This window comes from Neomonachus schauinslandi, chromosome 5, assembly GCF_002201575.2.
Source record: "Neomonachus schauinslandi chromosome 5, ASM220157v2, whole genome shotgun sequence".
NCBI classification, from domain to species: Eukaryota; Metazoa; Chordata; class Mammalia; order Carnivora; family Phocidae; genus Neomonachus; species Neomonachus schauinslandi.
The window spans coordinates 78,849,151-78,866,084 of record NC_058407.1 but is presented as its reverse complement, the minus strand read 5'-3'; the positions used below and the strand labels follow the sequence as shown (position 1 = coordinate 78,866,084).

The 16,934-nt window shown below is 38.0% G+C and overlaps 1 protein-coding gene across 1 annotated transcript in view; it reads left to right on the top strand.

The window, feature by feature from the left end:
* The window catches only part of STK38L (serine/threonine kinase 38 like), an 83,425-nt gene extending 72,258 nt beyond the window's left edge, over positions 1-11,167 (top strand). The window contains exons 7-14 of the mRNA XM_021690476.2: positions 529-683; positions 1,040-1,142; positions 1,328-1,389; positions 3,958-4,075; positions 4,489-4,612; positions 5,793-5,888; positions 8,152-8,243; positions 8,350-11,167. Of these exons, the coding sequence (XP_021546151.1) occupies positions 529-683; positions 1,040-1,142; positions 1,328-1,389; positions 3,958-4,075; positions 4,489-4,612; positions 5,793-5,888; positions 8,152-8,243; positions 8,350-8,477 (878 nt within the window). The 3' untranslated portion in view covers positions 8,478-11,167. The remainder of the gene's footprint in view (positions 1-528; positions 684-1,039; positions 1,143-1,327; positions 1,390-3,957; positions 4,076-4,488; positions 4,613-5,792; positions 5,889-8,151; positions 8,244-8,349) is intronic.
* The last annotated feature ends 5,767 nt before the right edge of the window (positions 11,168-16,934 follow it).

The following is a 16,934-nucleotide window of genomic DNA, read 5'->3' as shown; positions in this document are numbered from 1 at the left end:
CCATTGTTTATTCTTTGCCCCTTTTTAAAGAAAAAATTCCTTGAAAGTAAAAGAATATCTTTTAGTGGGATAATGTTTTATTTTTGATGGACTCCATTGTTTATTCTTTGCCTGTTTTTAAAGAAAAAATTCCTTGAAAGTAAAAGAATATCTTGTAGTGGGATGATGTTTTGTTTTTGATGGACTGAAGAGCTCTGAACATTTTTGAAACTTGAATTTGAAAGAATATATCCCATTTCCAGGCGTGCTTACTCTGATTCATTTTCTCAGTTCAGCATATTTTCCTCGGTAACTTAGTCGGGATGTTGAGTGGTGGATATTACTTCATTATCACCTGCTTTCTACCTTAAAAGTCATTAAATGTCGTGAAACTTCTGCTAATGCAATGACACTTTTTTTACTTGGCTCCAGAGATGGTTGGAGGTATACTGGGTGGGTCGTACAATGCAAAAATCAGGCATAGGTTGTACAGATACAGAGGAAGCTTGAGGTGTTTCTAATACATGATACTTGGTTTCCCTTATGTAGGTGACATGATGACATTGCTAATGAAGAAAGATACCTTGACAGAAGAGGAGACACAGTTCTACATTTCAGAGACTGTTCTAGCAATAGATGCAATCCACCAGTTGGGTTTCATCCATCGGGATATTAAACCAGACAACCTTTTACTGGACGCCAAGGTATGTGAAGAAACTGGTGAATTACTGGGTTGCTGATTCTTTTATGGAGTAATGGAGCTGATTTTGTGATTGAATGGGCAACTACCATTTATATTATTGCTCAACTACGTGATGTCATAGAATGATGTGATGAGAGAAGACTCGAGTGAACTGACATCAAGGGAGGATGGCTGTATTTATCTTCTTCCATTTTCTACTTGTAAAAATCGTCGTCGTCAAATATTTATAATTTTACTTATCACCTGTAAGAATTCTTATAATGCTAAGAGTTTTTATAATGATTGCTTTTAAAAGAAGATAAGGCTTTTGTTTCAAAGTTAATATAATCTCTTGATTTTACTGGATTTTTTTTTTAGGGTCATGTAAAATTATCTGATTTTGGTTTATGCACGGGATTAAAGAAAGCTCATAGGACTGAATTCTATAGAAACCTTACACACAACCCGCCGAGTGACTTCTGTAAGTCTGATTTTTTTTTTCCCTGGGTAACATAGTGTAGCTGATTTAATTCAGTATTGTTGAGCACTGAAAGTTCTCCTCCTCTCCTCACTCCTTAAACCAATGTATTTACATGTATATTTGTGCATTTGTTTTTTGGTGGAGTTTTTTCCCTCATGATTACAATTCTCTCTTATTGAAATTAGCATTTCAGAACATGAACTCAAAGAGAAAAGCAGAAACATGGAAGAAGAACAGGAGACAGCTGGTAAGTTAGCCATGTCTTTAAGAAAGGTTGCCCTGGTTCTAAAATTTCAGTGGGTTTTGCTTGATCATTTCCTATCTTCACAATGATTAGTACTTACTTTGTAGCAATGATAAAGCTGCTTCCTGGATCACATAGTTCTTTTAGTTTCTCTGTAACATTTCCTTGCCTGGAAAGTAAATGCTGATTTTTACTTTATGATTTAACTTTATAGCATTTTATGGCTCATACCTATGATTAAGTAATCTGTCTACTAGTAATTAGCACAATATAAAACTCACTGAGATGAGTGTGATTGTAGTGAATGCCTTGTGTGTTCCATTTTTCATACTTGTTCTGAAACAACAAACGCCAGTCAGCATAAGTAAAGTGGTTGTGTGTTTCTAAGAACTTCTTCATGGACAAAGTAAATAGGAAGTTTGGCATGTTAACAGATAAAACAGATAAAATAAAATTAGAAAGCAGACTTTACCACAGATAAACTTAACTACTCTTTTTGATGACAGTGGGATAAAACTACTTTTGCCCCACACTATTTCTCCTTTATTACTTAGTGAATATAAGAATTGTTTGCCCCTTTTCCTCTTCCCTTTATCCTATTAACTAGGTCCACGAACATTCTCAGGGTTCGGAATGTGCCTTTTGACTGTTTTCCTGATGTCTTGTACAGCCCGGTACATACAGGCACTCTATAAATACTTGTTAAATTCAACCAAGTGATGAAAGGGAAATTAATTCAGCATTCCCTCTGAGTATTGGTGAGGTAAATAGACTGAAAGATAGTCTGATACCCTCTCCAACCAGATAATAAGACCTTTGCATGGTCGAACTCATTCTGTCAATGGCCCAAGTAATTAACTGCAAGCTTCCTGTGCTTGTAAAACATTTCAGTGTTTTTAAAAGTTAAAAAAAAAAAAAAAAAAAGAGTTTTAAAACTATGGAGCTATGAATTAATGACAAAAACTTCCTTCTACTTTTAAATGTGCCATTTTCAGATCAGATTTTACCACTGAGAGAAGAATTGCAGTATTTCCTACTTTTAAGGGGAAAAATGAATACTGCTTAAAAATATGGTGGGAATTCGACTTACAGAGTACTCACAGGTGATTACTGCTGTCATGTTTTATATTCTTGTGGACATTATCATGACTTCTATCAATGTTTATTTACCAAGGGAGAAGTAGAGGGGACTCTTAGTATTTTGGGTAGGAAATCCTTTAGATCTTGTATCCGCCCCCCCCCCAACTAAATGCCAATCAGCAACCTCCCACCCCCACCCCTCAGGTCCTTGAAATGAGAAAATCTGCTGGCACTCATTTTCAAGTGGTCCCTAGCATACTGCCCTTAATTGAGAACTACTGCCTTAAAGAAATCATTTTTGTAAGATTTTATATGAATTAAGAATGAAACACTCCATTGCTTTCTAATGGATAAGCAGTGCCCTGGAATTAGGTTTATAATGAAAATACCTGATGTTTATATATAGTAGCTTGTAGTTTCCAAACCACATTCCTTTTCTTGTTTCATCCTCCTATCAACTGTGTTAGGACTGTATTATTACTCCAGTTTTCTGTAAGCAGAAGCTGAGGCTCAGATGGGTTGAGTCACTTGCCCGAGAACATATTAGTTGTGAGTGGTGGACTCAGGCCCACTGGGTTCAACCTCTTTATTCTTTTTGAAATGGGATTGTTAACCTTAAAAATAAAACAATTCTTTTACCAGCAAAAATGGGTTTATTCGGGAATAACAGAGAATTGCAATTTGGGACCGGCAAGCTGTGGCAAAACCATTGGCAACTCCAACAAAAAAGAAGAAAAATGGTATTTTAAGAGGAGAAGGAGGATTTGAAAGGAGCTGTTTTGAGCAAAAGTCCATTGGAGAAAAGCAAGAGTTGAGGGTGGTGAAGGTCTCTCCTTGGCTGAGTTGTAGGGTAGTTGCTTTTTCATAGGAGATGCAGTGTATATCTTTCCCTGTTGGGGCCCATAATTGGTGATTCTTTCCCTGTTGATGATTCCTCTGATGGGGTCTGTAATTGACAGTCCCTCCTGTAACTGACAGCGAGTAGTACAGAAGTATAGCTCCCCCTTCTAGCATCCCAAGTCCACGTTAGTGAGCTGTTCTTTTATTAATTTTCACAGGACTTAGGGCTAAATATATAAATAATTTAGTTGAGCTTCTTGGGCAGGGGTCAGAAATCGTATCTTTTTTTTTTTTTTTAAGATTTTATTTATTTATTCATGAGAGACAGAGAGAGAGAGAGAAGCAGAGGGAGAAGCAGGCTCCCAGGGAGCCCGATGCGGGACTCCATCCCAGGACCCTGGGATCATGACCTGAGCCGAAGGCAGACGCTTAACCGTCTGAGCCACCCAGGCGCCCACAAAAATCGTATCTTAAATAACATATTATCTGACTTGGTACCTGTCACTAAGCTCTCTACATGGTAAACATGCAAAACAAGTATTGAATGAAAATTTAACTGCTGTATTTATTGCTTTTTCCAGTAGTGAGCCATACTCAGGTCTTTCAAACATATATTTAAGAATGCTGGTTTGATAAGCTCTTCCTTTGCAGGCATATTCCACAGTTGGGACACCGGATTACATTGCTCCAGAAGTATTCATGCAGACTGGTTACAACAAATTGTGTGACTGGTGGTCTTTGGGAGTGATTATGTATGAAATGCTAATAGGTATGTCTTATCATTTGTTTATGTACATACTATATAAATTTCTGTGAGTGCCACTGATTGAACATATTACAGGTATCATGGGCTAAAATGACTGAACTTTTTGACATCCCCCACTGTCAACAGTGATAAATACCAGTGAGCTCTGTAGAGATTCAGGAAAAGGGCATTTAACCAGAACTCCCAGAGTGTCAAAGTTGTATCTACATGGTCTTTCGGATAAAGGGGGTGATGCTTTGAATCCTTTATTTTATTGCCTTTATTAGCAATTTTCTTATAAATTGATGAATGGTGACATTTTTTATTGTTGAATAGAACACTTCCAGCTAATTTTCTTTTCCTAAGGCACATATACAGTAGGTAGAGTATATTTGATTGTTAAAGATGATAAAACTTGTGTTTTCTCGCATATGCAGGATATCCGCCTTTCTGCTCTGAAACTCCTCAAGAAACATACAGAAAAGTGATGAACTGGAAAGAAACTTTGGTATTTCCTCCAGAGGTACCTATATCTGAGAAAGCCAAGGACTTAATTCTTAGGTTAGTGGTTAAATCCCTAGAGGAGTTTATGGTATTTTAAAATTTCACAGGTATCTAAAAAGATCGAACTGCCCATTTTACTCTTGTGGGAGGAAAAGGACCACCACTGATCTATACAGTCAAAGAGATCAATAAAGAAAATGTGTTTTTTAAAAACTGCAAACAATTAAAAGGAAGCATGCAGTAAAAAAAAAAGAAAGAGTTAAGAAGAGGGAAGGTGTCTTGTATCATTTCAAAGGTCACTCCTGTTGGTACGCAATGACCCTATTTCATTAAAGGGAAAAGGGAAAATAAATTGTTAGTAGCAGTTCATATCACAAGTCTATATATGAAATTGTTTCTAAGCAAAGGATTTCATTCTGTTTCTCAACTAAGATGAAGTTTGGTAAGGAATATAAATTGGGACAACCTATGAGAAGAGCTAATTGATGGCATATTATCAAAAATCTTTAAACTGTATATGACCTTTGACCCAGTAATTCTAGGAATTTTTTTTTTAAAGATTTATTTATTTATTTATTTGAAAGAGAGAGAATGAGAGAGAGAGCACATGAGAGGGGGGGGAGGGTCAGAGGGAGAAGCAGGCTCCTCGCCAAGCAGGGAGCCCGATGCGGGACTCGATCCCGGGACTCCAGGATCATGACCTGAGCCGAAGGCAGTCACTTAACCAACTGAGCCACCCAGGCGCCCCTCTAGGAATTTTCTTATGCAGATAATTAGATGTGTGTAAAGATATAGGGAGAATATGTTTATCATGATATGTTTTTAGTAATGAACAGTTGAAAACTAAGTGTTCAACAAGAGTGGACTGGCTAAATAAACTGTAATATTTCCACATGCAAATTTTAGAATATGAAGTTATAGAAAAATATACAATGACTTTGGGAAGTTTTCTCAGTATATTAAATGACAAGAATCGCCCTAAAACAGTAACTACTGTACTAACATGTATTTTAAAAATTGCAATAAAAGACTAAAAGGAAATGGCTTAAAACTGTTTACAGTGGTTCTCCCTGTCCAGTGCAATTACAGAGGATTTCTGTTCTCTCCCACGTTTCCCACAAGAAACAGAGCTGACTTTGGTAAACAGAGAAAAAAATGAAATGTTTGAAAAAAAAATGCAAATAGGGTACTTTAGGTGTAATTTGCATATGATCATTTCTCTGTTTCCATTTTCTAGATTTTGTATTGATTCTGAAAACAGAATTGGAAATAGTGGAGTAGAAGAAATAAAAGGTCATCCTTTTTTTGAAGGTGTAGACTGGGGGCACATCAGGTACGCTCATAGGCTTCGAATGGGAGAGATTTAAGTAAAAACGTTTGTTTTTTACTACGTTTAGCAATTAATTTGTCTCTGATTCTGCTAAATACAAGAAGTAACACTGTTACGATAAGCCCTCATTTTTGTCCTGTTCTATCATACTGTATACTGTTCCTCTCTGTCATATACCATCTTCTTTATGAAGTTATAAGAAGACACAGTCCCTTTTTTAAACACTGTGGGAAAAGGGAAATGATGCAAGTAACTTTTAAGAATTTGCCTGTAGTTGTTACTTGTAAGCATTGGCCTTTATTCAGTTTGTGGCCAAAGTACCTTCAGTAGATCTGTGACAGTACTGAAACATAAAACCGATCATGCTGTTTTCTTCCTTCCCTTTGTACTTAGAATAAAATTAAGGCAGCGTAGCTGCTTTCAGGACTGTGGGGTGTGGCTCTTCCCTCATCTGCCCCAGTGGCATCTTGTATGGTCTTTCCCACTCCTCCCACCTCAGGGCTTTGCCATTTGCTCTTCATTCTGCCTGAAACGCTCTTCTCTCCCTGCTCCTTGCTGTCCCCACTCCCGCCCCGCCGGGCCAGCTCCTGTTCATTATCCTTTGAGACAGCTAATGAGTCACTTGCTCCACGCAGGTCTTCACTGGAACTCCCACTGTGTGCCAGGCACTCGACCTGTTGTAATAGTAACTCATTTTTTTTTGACCACTTATTATATGTCCAGCACTGTTCTAAGGGCTTTATGTGCATTTTTTCTCTCATCCTCGTAATACACCTTAAAAAATAGGTACCATTATGATGTCTCTTTTACAAATGAGGAAGCTAAAGCACAGAGAAGTAATTTGCCTACAATGCCACAGCTAGTAAATAATCTAGCTGGAATTTCTCACTAGAATTGGACCCCTGGGTGTCCTGGTTCTTAACTGCTATGCCGCATTATGCGGTACATACCTCATCTCATTGAACGGAACGACGATTCTCCGCTTCTTAGAGTTGGAAGGATGCTTAGAGCCCACTAGTGCAATCTCTTGCTTTGATAGTAAGGGAACAGTCGCAGAGCAGGTACTAGCCTGCCTCAGGTCATGCTGCTAGTTAATGACAGGAGATTCCATCTTAGGACACCAGAGTCTATGGTTCTTGTCACTAAAGTAATATAAATTTATTAAGTTACCACATTAAGTATAAATAAGTTGGAATGATTCTGGGAAAAATACTCAGGCTTTTAGATAACAGGCTTTGTTCACTTGTCACCTAATACATCCAGTTAAGTGTATTTGTGAAAAAAATAGAAGCAATAAAAATGGATAGCTTCTTTTAGCTATTTCTATTTTTAAACATTTTTAGCATGATAAGATATTTTCATGACTGATTTTTTTAACCTAATTTCCCTGATTGCCTTAAAATTTATATGACAGAAGATTTTGGATTTAGATTTCATTGCAAATGTGTAGTCCTTTGCACTCCTTAATTTCCCAAAGGGTTTTTTGTTTTTCAAGTGTCTTTGTTTTTTATTTTTATTTTTTTTATTTTTTTTATTTTTATTTTTATTTTTTAAAGATTTATTTATTTGAGAGAGCGAGAATGAGAGAGAGAGAGAGAGAGAGTACATGAGTGGGGGAGGGTCAGAGGGAGAAGCAGGCTCCTCGCTGAGCAGGGAGCCCGATGCGGGACTCGATCCCAGGACTCCGGGATCATGACCTGAGCCGAAGGCAGTCGCTTAACCAACTGAGCCACCCAGGCGCCCGAGTGTCTTTGTTTTTTAAAGTAATCTCTACACCCAGTGTGGTGCTCGAACTCATGACCCTGAGACCAAGAGTCAAATGCTCTACTGTCTGAGCCAGCCAGACGCCCCCCAAATGACTTTTAATTTATGGATCCTCTAGTAGAAGAATTCTATTCCTGAATTACTTAGCTAGGATCCAGTGCCCACAATAGCCAACATACATTATGTAATTATAAAATTGTTTGAACAAAATCTCTTCTATTCTACTTTCCCTTTCATTAGCTCTTATTTTTCCCCTTTAAACAAAACAGCATGAGAAAGTCTGGGTACAAAGAAATAAAAATTCCAAGTAAATGGTCTTGTTTTCATAAAATATTATAGTCAACCATGACATCCACTTAACAGTCTTCAAGTCCACAATAAATTTCCTTGGCTCCTCTAATATCTATAGCACAGCAAGCAGAATTTGCAAGTAGAATTATTTTTGGAAAATTAAAGAGTTCAAGAAAATTTACGATGCTACTACTCAACCCTTTTTTTATAGGGAGAGGCCAGCAGCAATCCCTATAGAAATCAAAAGCATTGATGATACTTCAAATTTCGATGACTTTCCCGAATCTGATATTTTACAACCAGGTAAGATCCTTTACGACACAGCTAACACAATTCACAGTCTGTAAAGATGCCGACATGTTCACTAATGAAATTCCTTTGCTCTTGGTTAATTTTCCTATCTTTCTAGTGCCAAACACCACAGAACCGGACTACAAATCCAAAGACTGGGTTTTTCTCAATTATACCTATAAAAGGTTCGAAGGGTTGACTCAGCGTGGCTCTATCCCCACCTACATGAAAGCTGGAAAATTATGAATAAAGATCACGTTCGCCCACAACCAAGAGAACTCAGGTAGCTGCATCACCAGGCTTGCTTGGCGTAGATAACAATACACTGAAACACTCCCGAAGACGGTGGTGCTTACGACTACAAGAGGAAATTCTACAGGATTAGGATTTCTAAGACTACTACAGGAATTGGTTGGCAGTGCCAGCTGGCTTTTTTTTTTTTTTAATATTTTATTATTTTTGTTAACTTTATTATACGAAGGTACTGGAATAAAAGAGACGTACATCCCTTTGTAACTGCACTGCCTACATGCGTATTAAGGTCCATTCTGCCTGTGTGTACTCTAACACCTCTGGTCAGTTCAGGAGAAACATATCATTTAAAGCAACATAGGCTAACCTGTAGGTCACACTGCAGTATTGCTGTCTTACTGCAAGTCTTATGGGTCTAGATAATCAAAAAAAGCCATCTTCCATAGTCGGTGTTAGAATACTTGCCCTACTGGTTTGGACATCTATAGAACGAATAGACATGAAGACAATTTCTGTAATGGTTTTAAGAAATTTTAAAAAGGAAATACACTGGTTATTTAAAAAATAGACTTTATCATCATGTTATTTCACAAACTGCACAGTCAGGAGTGACAAGTTTATAATAAGGAGGAAGTTTAACACCTTCACTCAAGCACTCCACTAATATATTTACTTTGCATTCAGAGATACTGATGACCTTTATATACGTAGTCTGTATACTCATAGGGAGATGTACTGTATTATATAAAATGTAAAGTTGCTTTTCTTGTGACAAAAGGACTTCTTTTTTAACAAGAGGACATGGCATTATTTTGATTTGATTATGGTGAGTTGAATTTAAGAAATGACCATGAAGGCTGCTTGTAGAACTGGTGTATTTTTATTAAACTATTTTTTTAAATGTCAAACTTCTGATCATGGAAATGGACTTGTAGAGAACAAAGAGCTATCTACTTTGGTTTTCTAGAAAGTTGTTACATATCATGGCCGGTTAACTTTTCTTTCTTTTGGTGAAAATTTTTCCTTTGATAGTACTTGTATTATTGTGCCATTATTTTCTTACACTCCAAATGTACCAAAGATCCTGAACAGAGTGGATGTTCACAATTGAGGAGAATTTTCCTTTCCTGTGGGAATGCCATATTCAGACACGACAGATCTTTGATAGAGGTCAGCTTATTCAAGGGCAATATTGTTCATGTTCAGCTACATCACTGTGGTTGACGTTCGTGCAATTAAGGAAGTAAATGCAGGCGGGGGGCGGGGGCGGGCGCGGGGGAGGTTGTAATGAGGATAGGGGAGATGATGTCAGCATAAAATTCTTTAGCTGTTTCCCGAAGAATTAAGTCATCTTTTCTAGCTCAACATTTTATTCTAAAATGACTCTCTGAGGTTTTGGTTTCATAACTACTAGTTAAGGAACAATACTTTATCAAAGAATGGCCTAATGTTTGTCTTAACTGTTAATTGATAAAGAGTGTTTTAAAGATACAATTATAACCATGATCTGTGATCAAAATCGAAAGTGATGGTTTATTTGTAGCTATGTTCTTCTTCATGGGGAAGAACTGCACAGGATCATTATGCAAATCTACAGAAGCTTTTGTAAATGCTGCCGCTAGGTAGCTCCACGATGTTTCAACAAGGCCATCCTGGTTGGTTGGTTGGTTGGTTGGCGGTTTTTCTCCCCACTGTTCTCTCTCTTTCCTTCTTCTTTCCATTCTTTCTAGTATTTGTTTGGTACTTACTATGTGTTCATCTAATAGTTCATCTCCATTTTTCTCATTTGGATCATGGGGCTGAGTATCTAGGAGAGAGAACTATTAAAATTTTGGGGTTATCTCAATTTGACCAGCTCTGGTTCTTCTAATTATAACTCCCTCTAATTTTAAAAAAATCTGTAACTGCTGCTCAGTTTTATGAGATTTTCTCACCCCAACCTCATCCCCTCTTTAAAAAAAAAAAAGACTCTTTTGCTAGTGTGATAGTGAATGAGTAAGATAGGAGGAAACTGCATCATTCTCTAGTTGTAATATGGTAATTATTCTAGTATAGAAAAATGTCATTAATTCAAGTTGACGGGGGTGGGGGGGTTCACATAATGGAACTGAATTACCTAAGTTTGCTTTTTAATCGAATAAGAGAAGAGCATATTGGTTTTCATCTCCCTCATTTTTATTAGCAGGAAGAACTTGGAAATAGTTATGATTTCTTGGCAGTGGAAGGGCAGTTCTGGAAAGTTTACTTTGTTTAGAGTCTCATTTTTCCCTGGAGTTGACAGAGTGATTCACAATCTTTGGGGTTTCCTTCTCGTCACAAGCATTTCTTAAGTGCCTATTTAAAGCAATTAAAGACTGTGTCTGCCCTTTGGAAGCTAAGAATTTGATTCATGATGCAAATTAGCCAGATAATTTGCAAAGTACTCTTGAGATTGAATTTTCTCTATTATACACTTACCATATTTCAGGTGAACCATTTAATTTAAATGACAAAACCCTATCTAATCAACTGGGCATAATGACATTTTCTTTAAATTAGACTCTATTTTGAATTAAAGAGTTTTATTATAAACTGTGTGTTTTTGGTTTTTCTAAGTATATAGAAAGCTTGTATAATTCAGATATATTGATTTCCTGATTTAATGTAGACTTTGACTTTTTTATTAAAAAAAACTTTGTATTAAAGCAAGTTATGTTATTTTTCTTTTATGCTTTTCTTACTAACGTAGTTTAAATCTTTAAATGTATTGAAGCATAGTGCTATCTGAAAACAAGGACTTTCTTATAAATCAACCTTTTCTGAGTGAAATGGCTGATTTAATAAGCTAGTAGTTGAGTGGAAAATAACATGTGGAAAACTCCAAACTTCCTTTGGTTGCTAAGGCTTAAGATAGGGTTTCTCATTTATTTCTATAATAGCATACTACTTCTGTTTTTAAAACATCTGTATATCTTTGTGTAAGTCTGTAAATTTAAAAATATTTTTAAGTTCATTTATTTTTGATGTTTTACTGTAGACAACCTTTAGACAATCAAACAATATCTACTGGTAAAAGAACCAGCTATCCATCTTTTGATGATCTATAAATTAATGAGTTGAGATTTTAATCAGGAGAGAGGGACCTAGCAACTAAACACATTTGCTATGAGGTGTTAAGTTTCAGAACATTCAGAACAACTGTTTTGTATAACCATGACTATTTCCTCTCGTCTTTATTTAACATTTATTTTCTCTTTAGAAGTGCACTTATTTCTGAAAAGTTTTAATGAAACACTTAGAACAAACATAAATACGAAACACTTGGGACTCCTAGATATATTTTAGATTTTTATGAAAAAATGTGAGGGCATATTGCCACTTCAAGAAGAAATGAAGTAATAAAAATAGTTCTTAGTTATTTTTTAAAAAGCAATATAAATTATTCAGCAGTTGTCTAGAAAAAGTGATCATCGGGCTGTCAAGTTCTGTGTTTAGTTACTGAATTTCAAAAAAATGTTTTGGTGGCATGAGGCCTTTTGCATTGAAGGTAAGAAAAGAATAAAAACTATGTTTATAATATTTCTGTTGGTGAGGTGTTTTGGTTTTATATTCAAGTTTTGAGACAGGTGTTATCCAAAACCCAAGAAAGACTCTTCTGTAAATATATGCAAACTTCACACTTAAATATCACATCAAGAATGCAATATCTGAAGTTTCAATTGTATTATGTTTAAACAATCAAGATAGTTGTAAGGGTTGTACATAACTACCCCAAAATCAATTTGCAAGCAGAATTGAAATTGAAAATGCCTCAGAATGGCATGGAAACTAGTAATAAGAGTGGCCTAGGTACCCAAGTACCATTACGTCCTGTCCCGTGGAAGACCCTGATAAGCAGTCATGCTACTCTTTCCACCACGCTCAGACGGGGCCAGTCAGAATCCTGCTCATCCTAGAGGTGTGCTCCTAACTGTTCCTGACTTACATCGTCTCAATAATGCCATTGTTAAGACAAAACAGTGCAAGCACTGAATGTGAAAATTTGGACATTGGAGCAAACTCGGAGACGAAGTGCATCTTTTTTCAAGAGCATCTTCTGATAAAAAACTTACATTTGTATACAAAATGCTTTCACTTACATTATTCATTTTGGTTATTACCACTACTCTGAAGTAAACATAATTACCCTCATTTTGCAGATGATGAACATGAGGCTGAGCGTGACTTACCCAGACACAGCTAATAAATTGCTCTTGAACCCAAGTCCAGGGCTCCTTTATTCCCCCCCCATCTCACCCAGCATGATGCTTCAGTGACAAACTGCCTCATGTGCTTCTAGACCTCGGAAAAATACTTGGGGAGCTAGTGACAGATTTGTCACGGGGTACTTCAGACTGCAAGTGTCAGAAGACGCAAGTCAAGATGGCTTCAACAATAAGGAAAATGATTATCTCATACAACATGAAGACACAAGATAGGGAGTTTCCCGGGTAGTCAACTTAGCATCTCGAAAACAACATCAAGAATACAGGGTCTTTCCGTTTTACTACTTTTGTCATCCTCGGAGTGTTAGCTTTGTCCCTCGTCTTGTTTTTCAGAGGGGCTAAGTGGCTACAGAGACTCTAAGCGTCAAGTCTTTCTACATGTAAGTCCCTAGAAACTAATTCTTGTGCGCCCTCTTTTTTAAGATCAAGGAAGATCTTTTCTAGAAGCATTCTAAGCAAAGTAACCTCCACGTGTTATTGGCCATGATTATGTCATACATCCATTCCTACAAAAGTACCTGGCCTGGGACGGACTTAAAACTAATCAGGATTCACATCCCTGGTACTAGGGGGAGGCTTACCTAAAGCACACAGCCACCTGATACCAGAACCAGCTGGAGTTCTTTTAACAAGCTCCAAGGTAATCAAAAGGGTGCCATACATTTTTATAGCAATGGTTCTTACCTTAAGCCACTATACCTGGATTTTCTTGCTGGTTCTCCCATTGCTATGTTTGAGCTAGAAGCTGATCCATTAATGTCCTTCCTGGCCCACCAAAAACAGGAGTACTAAGTACCACTGTGCTGGACCACAGCTCAGCCACTGCAATCCCAGTTTTCTTGTCCTTTGGAGAACCAAAAGTAGGGGTGGGTCTCTGGACCTTATACAGACAGAATAGATGTATGGCCCAATGACCAGAGTTTGGTCTGTTTAGTACTTTTGCCATCCCTCCCAACTCCTAATCATCTCTTCATTGGTCCACCTCCCCCACTGCTGTTACACCAGTAAGAGAGACCCTCATCGATTTATTTCCCCAAGATCCAGCTAGGAGTGGGGTGGCCTAATTATCGGCTCAACTGCTTTGTCTAACTTGAGCAGATGGGCTTTGACTAATAGAAATCCAAACATTTCTCAGGTGAGATTGTGCTAACTACCATGATACTATCTTGGAACTGCTCTACTGTTCATATTAAGATGTTCCTTATCAAACCCTTAAACATAGGATGACTTTTTTTAAGATTATTTTTTACTTGGAGAGAGAGAGAGTGGGGGGGGGGGGTGTGGGCTGAGGCAGAGGGAGATGGAGAATCTCAAGCAGACTCCCCGCTGAGTGCAGAGCCCTACGCAGGGCTCGATCTCACAACCCTGAGATCATGACCAGAGTCAAAACCAAGAGTCGAACGCTTAACTGACTGAGCAACCCAGGTGCCCTAACATAGGATGACTTTTAAGTCTCTACCAAAGGGGAAACCCATAACAGGAAAGGGAAACTGTCCTTAGCCTTTCTTGTCCTCTTGGGTAAGATAATCATGAATAGAACTTGAAGATCACTCCTGCCCAATTCCATACAATATGAGGAGGACTGAGGAGGACCTGGGATACCATACTTGTTTTAAGAGTGTCCAAAACTTGCAAAAGTAAAAATTAGTTCAGCTTTTGACACTTATACACATAAACATCATCTCTAAGGGAAAAAGAACATTAAGCAGTAACTCCATATATGAAGAGATGTCTGCACAACCATTCCCTCGGGCTTGTCCTATGTTTGTTCCTTTTTGTATTTTTCTCAGAATTTTAGTTTATTGCTACTTCTGGCCTCCGGCTAGTGGAAATATCCAACTTACCCCCACAACAATCTAGGCTTAGGAAACTTGATTTTTGACAAGTTGAAGCAATATCTCCTAGAATACTTAAATTGTCTCAAAATCAACTGATTTTGAAGTAGGGATTGAGAACTACTAACTCATAATCTCTAGGGGTGGGTCTGAAATTCTGTACTTTATCATGCACATCCAACTTTGGGAACCACGGAGCTAAGGAGAAAAGGACACTGGTTAGACTTTTCCAAAACGAAATAATACCCACCTCATCAGTTGCTGTGAGAACGTCTATATGAAGTGACGGGACCACAGTGGGTACAGTACAAGTCAGTGCTTATAGCAATGCCTGGCACATTGTAGGCGCTCTAGAAATATGTCTGAACAAACGAATTAAATAACTGCATTTTTGGTGGGCAGCCCTACTTTCCATCTAAAGCTGATCTCAAAATGTCCTTATTTTTAATAAAAAACATAAAAGCATTGAAAAGGAACGTAGCTTTACTAAAGTTGTTATTTCTCAGGGAAATAATGTAAGAGGGTTTGCATTACACAGTGAAGTTCCCTTAATACCCTTTTAAGAGATCTTTCTCAACTTTCCACTCCCCGTTTACTCTCTCATGAGTAAATCCTCCTGCACTTACCTTCTCTGCATTCTCCTCCCCTTCATAAGCCAAGCTCAAGCTGATCTTCCCCATACCAGATGCCTACTATAGGTCTGTCTATTCATCTAAACACATTTGACCTCCCTGTTTGTCCCAGCTGTGTTCCCACTCATCAACCTACTTAGCAAAAACAAGAATCTTCCCCAGGATGGACTCCCCATAGAATGCTGGGGGTGGGGGTGAAGGGAGAGTGGCACGGAAAAAGGGGTAGTTTTAAATATCAATAATTTAGTTATTTCCCCCTGTCACTTAGGAGCTCATTAATGGGTAGTTATTTTTATATTTATGCATCATTGGAAATAGTATCTTCAATGTAACTGCACTCTGAAGCAGGTGGATTTTTTTTTTTTTTTTGCCCTGTACCAACTAAAATATCTAAGTGGTCTTAAGGAGCCCTCAAACTAAATTACATTGTTATAATCCCAGCAGGAGGTTGACAAGTATAGGAATTTATAGTTTTGAGGCAGTGGATACTAATTCCAGCACTGTTCTTGCCTGAGTACTTGGCAGTGAGGCAAAATTAGCAAACTAAAGTCACCCTGGGATTAGCAATGATTCCCGAAGAGCTACACTGTCCCTGGGCTTTTGGTGAGAAAAGGACATTGACCAGAAGGAAATAGATCATATGTTCTGCAAGTTATGTTTCAAATCACTTCTGTTACATTTTGCTCAAGGAGAAAATATTAGAAAATCACTGCCTGTAAATGAGAGATTACCTTCCTCTCCATCTCACAAGATACTGGTTTTCTATCTCTGTTTTATCCTATGAGGCATAATATAACTACTCTTTAAAAAAAAAAAAAGTCCTAGAAAGGAAAGCTCCAGAGCATAAAGAAAAAGTAGCAAGTAGGATTTAAACTTGAACGTTAAGGGGGAAGGCATGTTAAGCTATGAGAGTGACTTGCCCCCAGAGAACCCTGTGGCCTCTTCTCCTTGAGCATTATTACTTCCTCCTATCATATTAAGGTTCTGGATTCCTTTTCTTTGGCTTTCAGGCTCGAATGGAAGTGAATCATCATTTCTAAGAAATGAGGACTGCAATGATTCACCAGCAAGCTTATTGGATACCATGGTATGAACATCTAAGAAGATCTGGCTTTTACAGTCTGGCCTCTCCCATCCACTGAGTGATCCTGGCCCCAGTACTCATCTCTGAGCCTCTATACATATATACATAGTCTGTACTGTACATTTGAACCAGGGTGCTGCTTCACCAGGAAGGTGACATTTAACACATGCCCAGGTCTTTCAATGCCTCCCCACTTGGTAAAACATCCCCAAACAGTGCACATTTATCTGGAAAGCCAGGTTTGGACATATTCAGGGAAACCAACGCCCGATTTAAGACTATCTGCCAGGCTTTCTGTGGACCTTTTATTTTTGAGCTGCCAGCGGAAGTTGATGGTGGATTTCAGGTAGAGCTCCCAGTCAAAGCTGGGATTGAGATGTTTCAAGAATGGTTTTGATGAGGGAAGTGCGTTGGTGTGCTTTACTGAGGGCAGCCACAGTTCTTAGCACCTCCTTCCACCTCCAGCAGGTAAAATCCCTGTCCCCACTTCAGAGGGCAGCAGTTTCCCCTGGTCATGCTTACTTCTGCCCGGGAACGCTGTCCCAATCCCCTTGCCCAGGTTTGGCCCGAACTAGCCCCCAGAACACATATGCAGCTAGTTAAGACGCTATAATGAAGTCATGGTAGGAAAATTAATAGATTTAGGCGAGTTGATG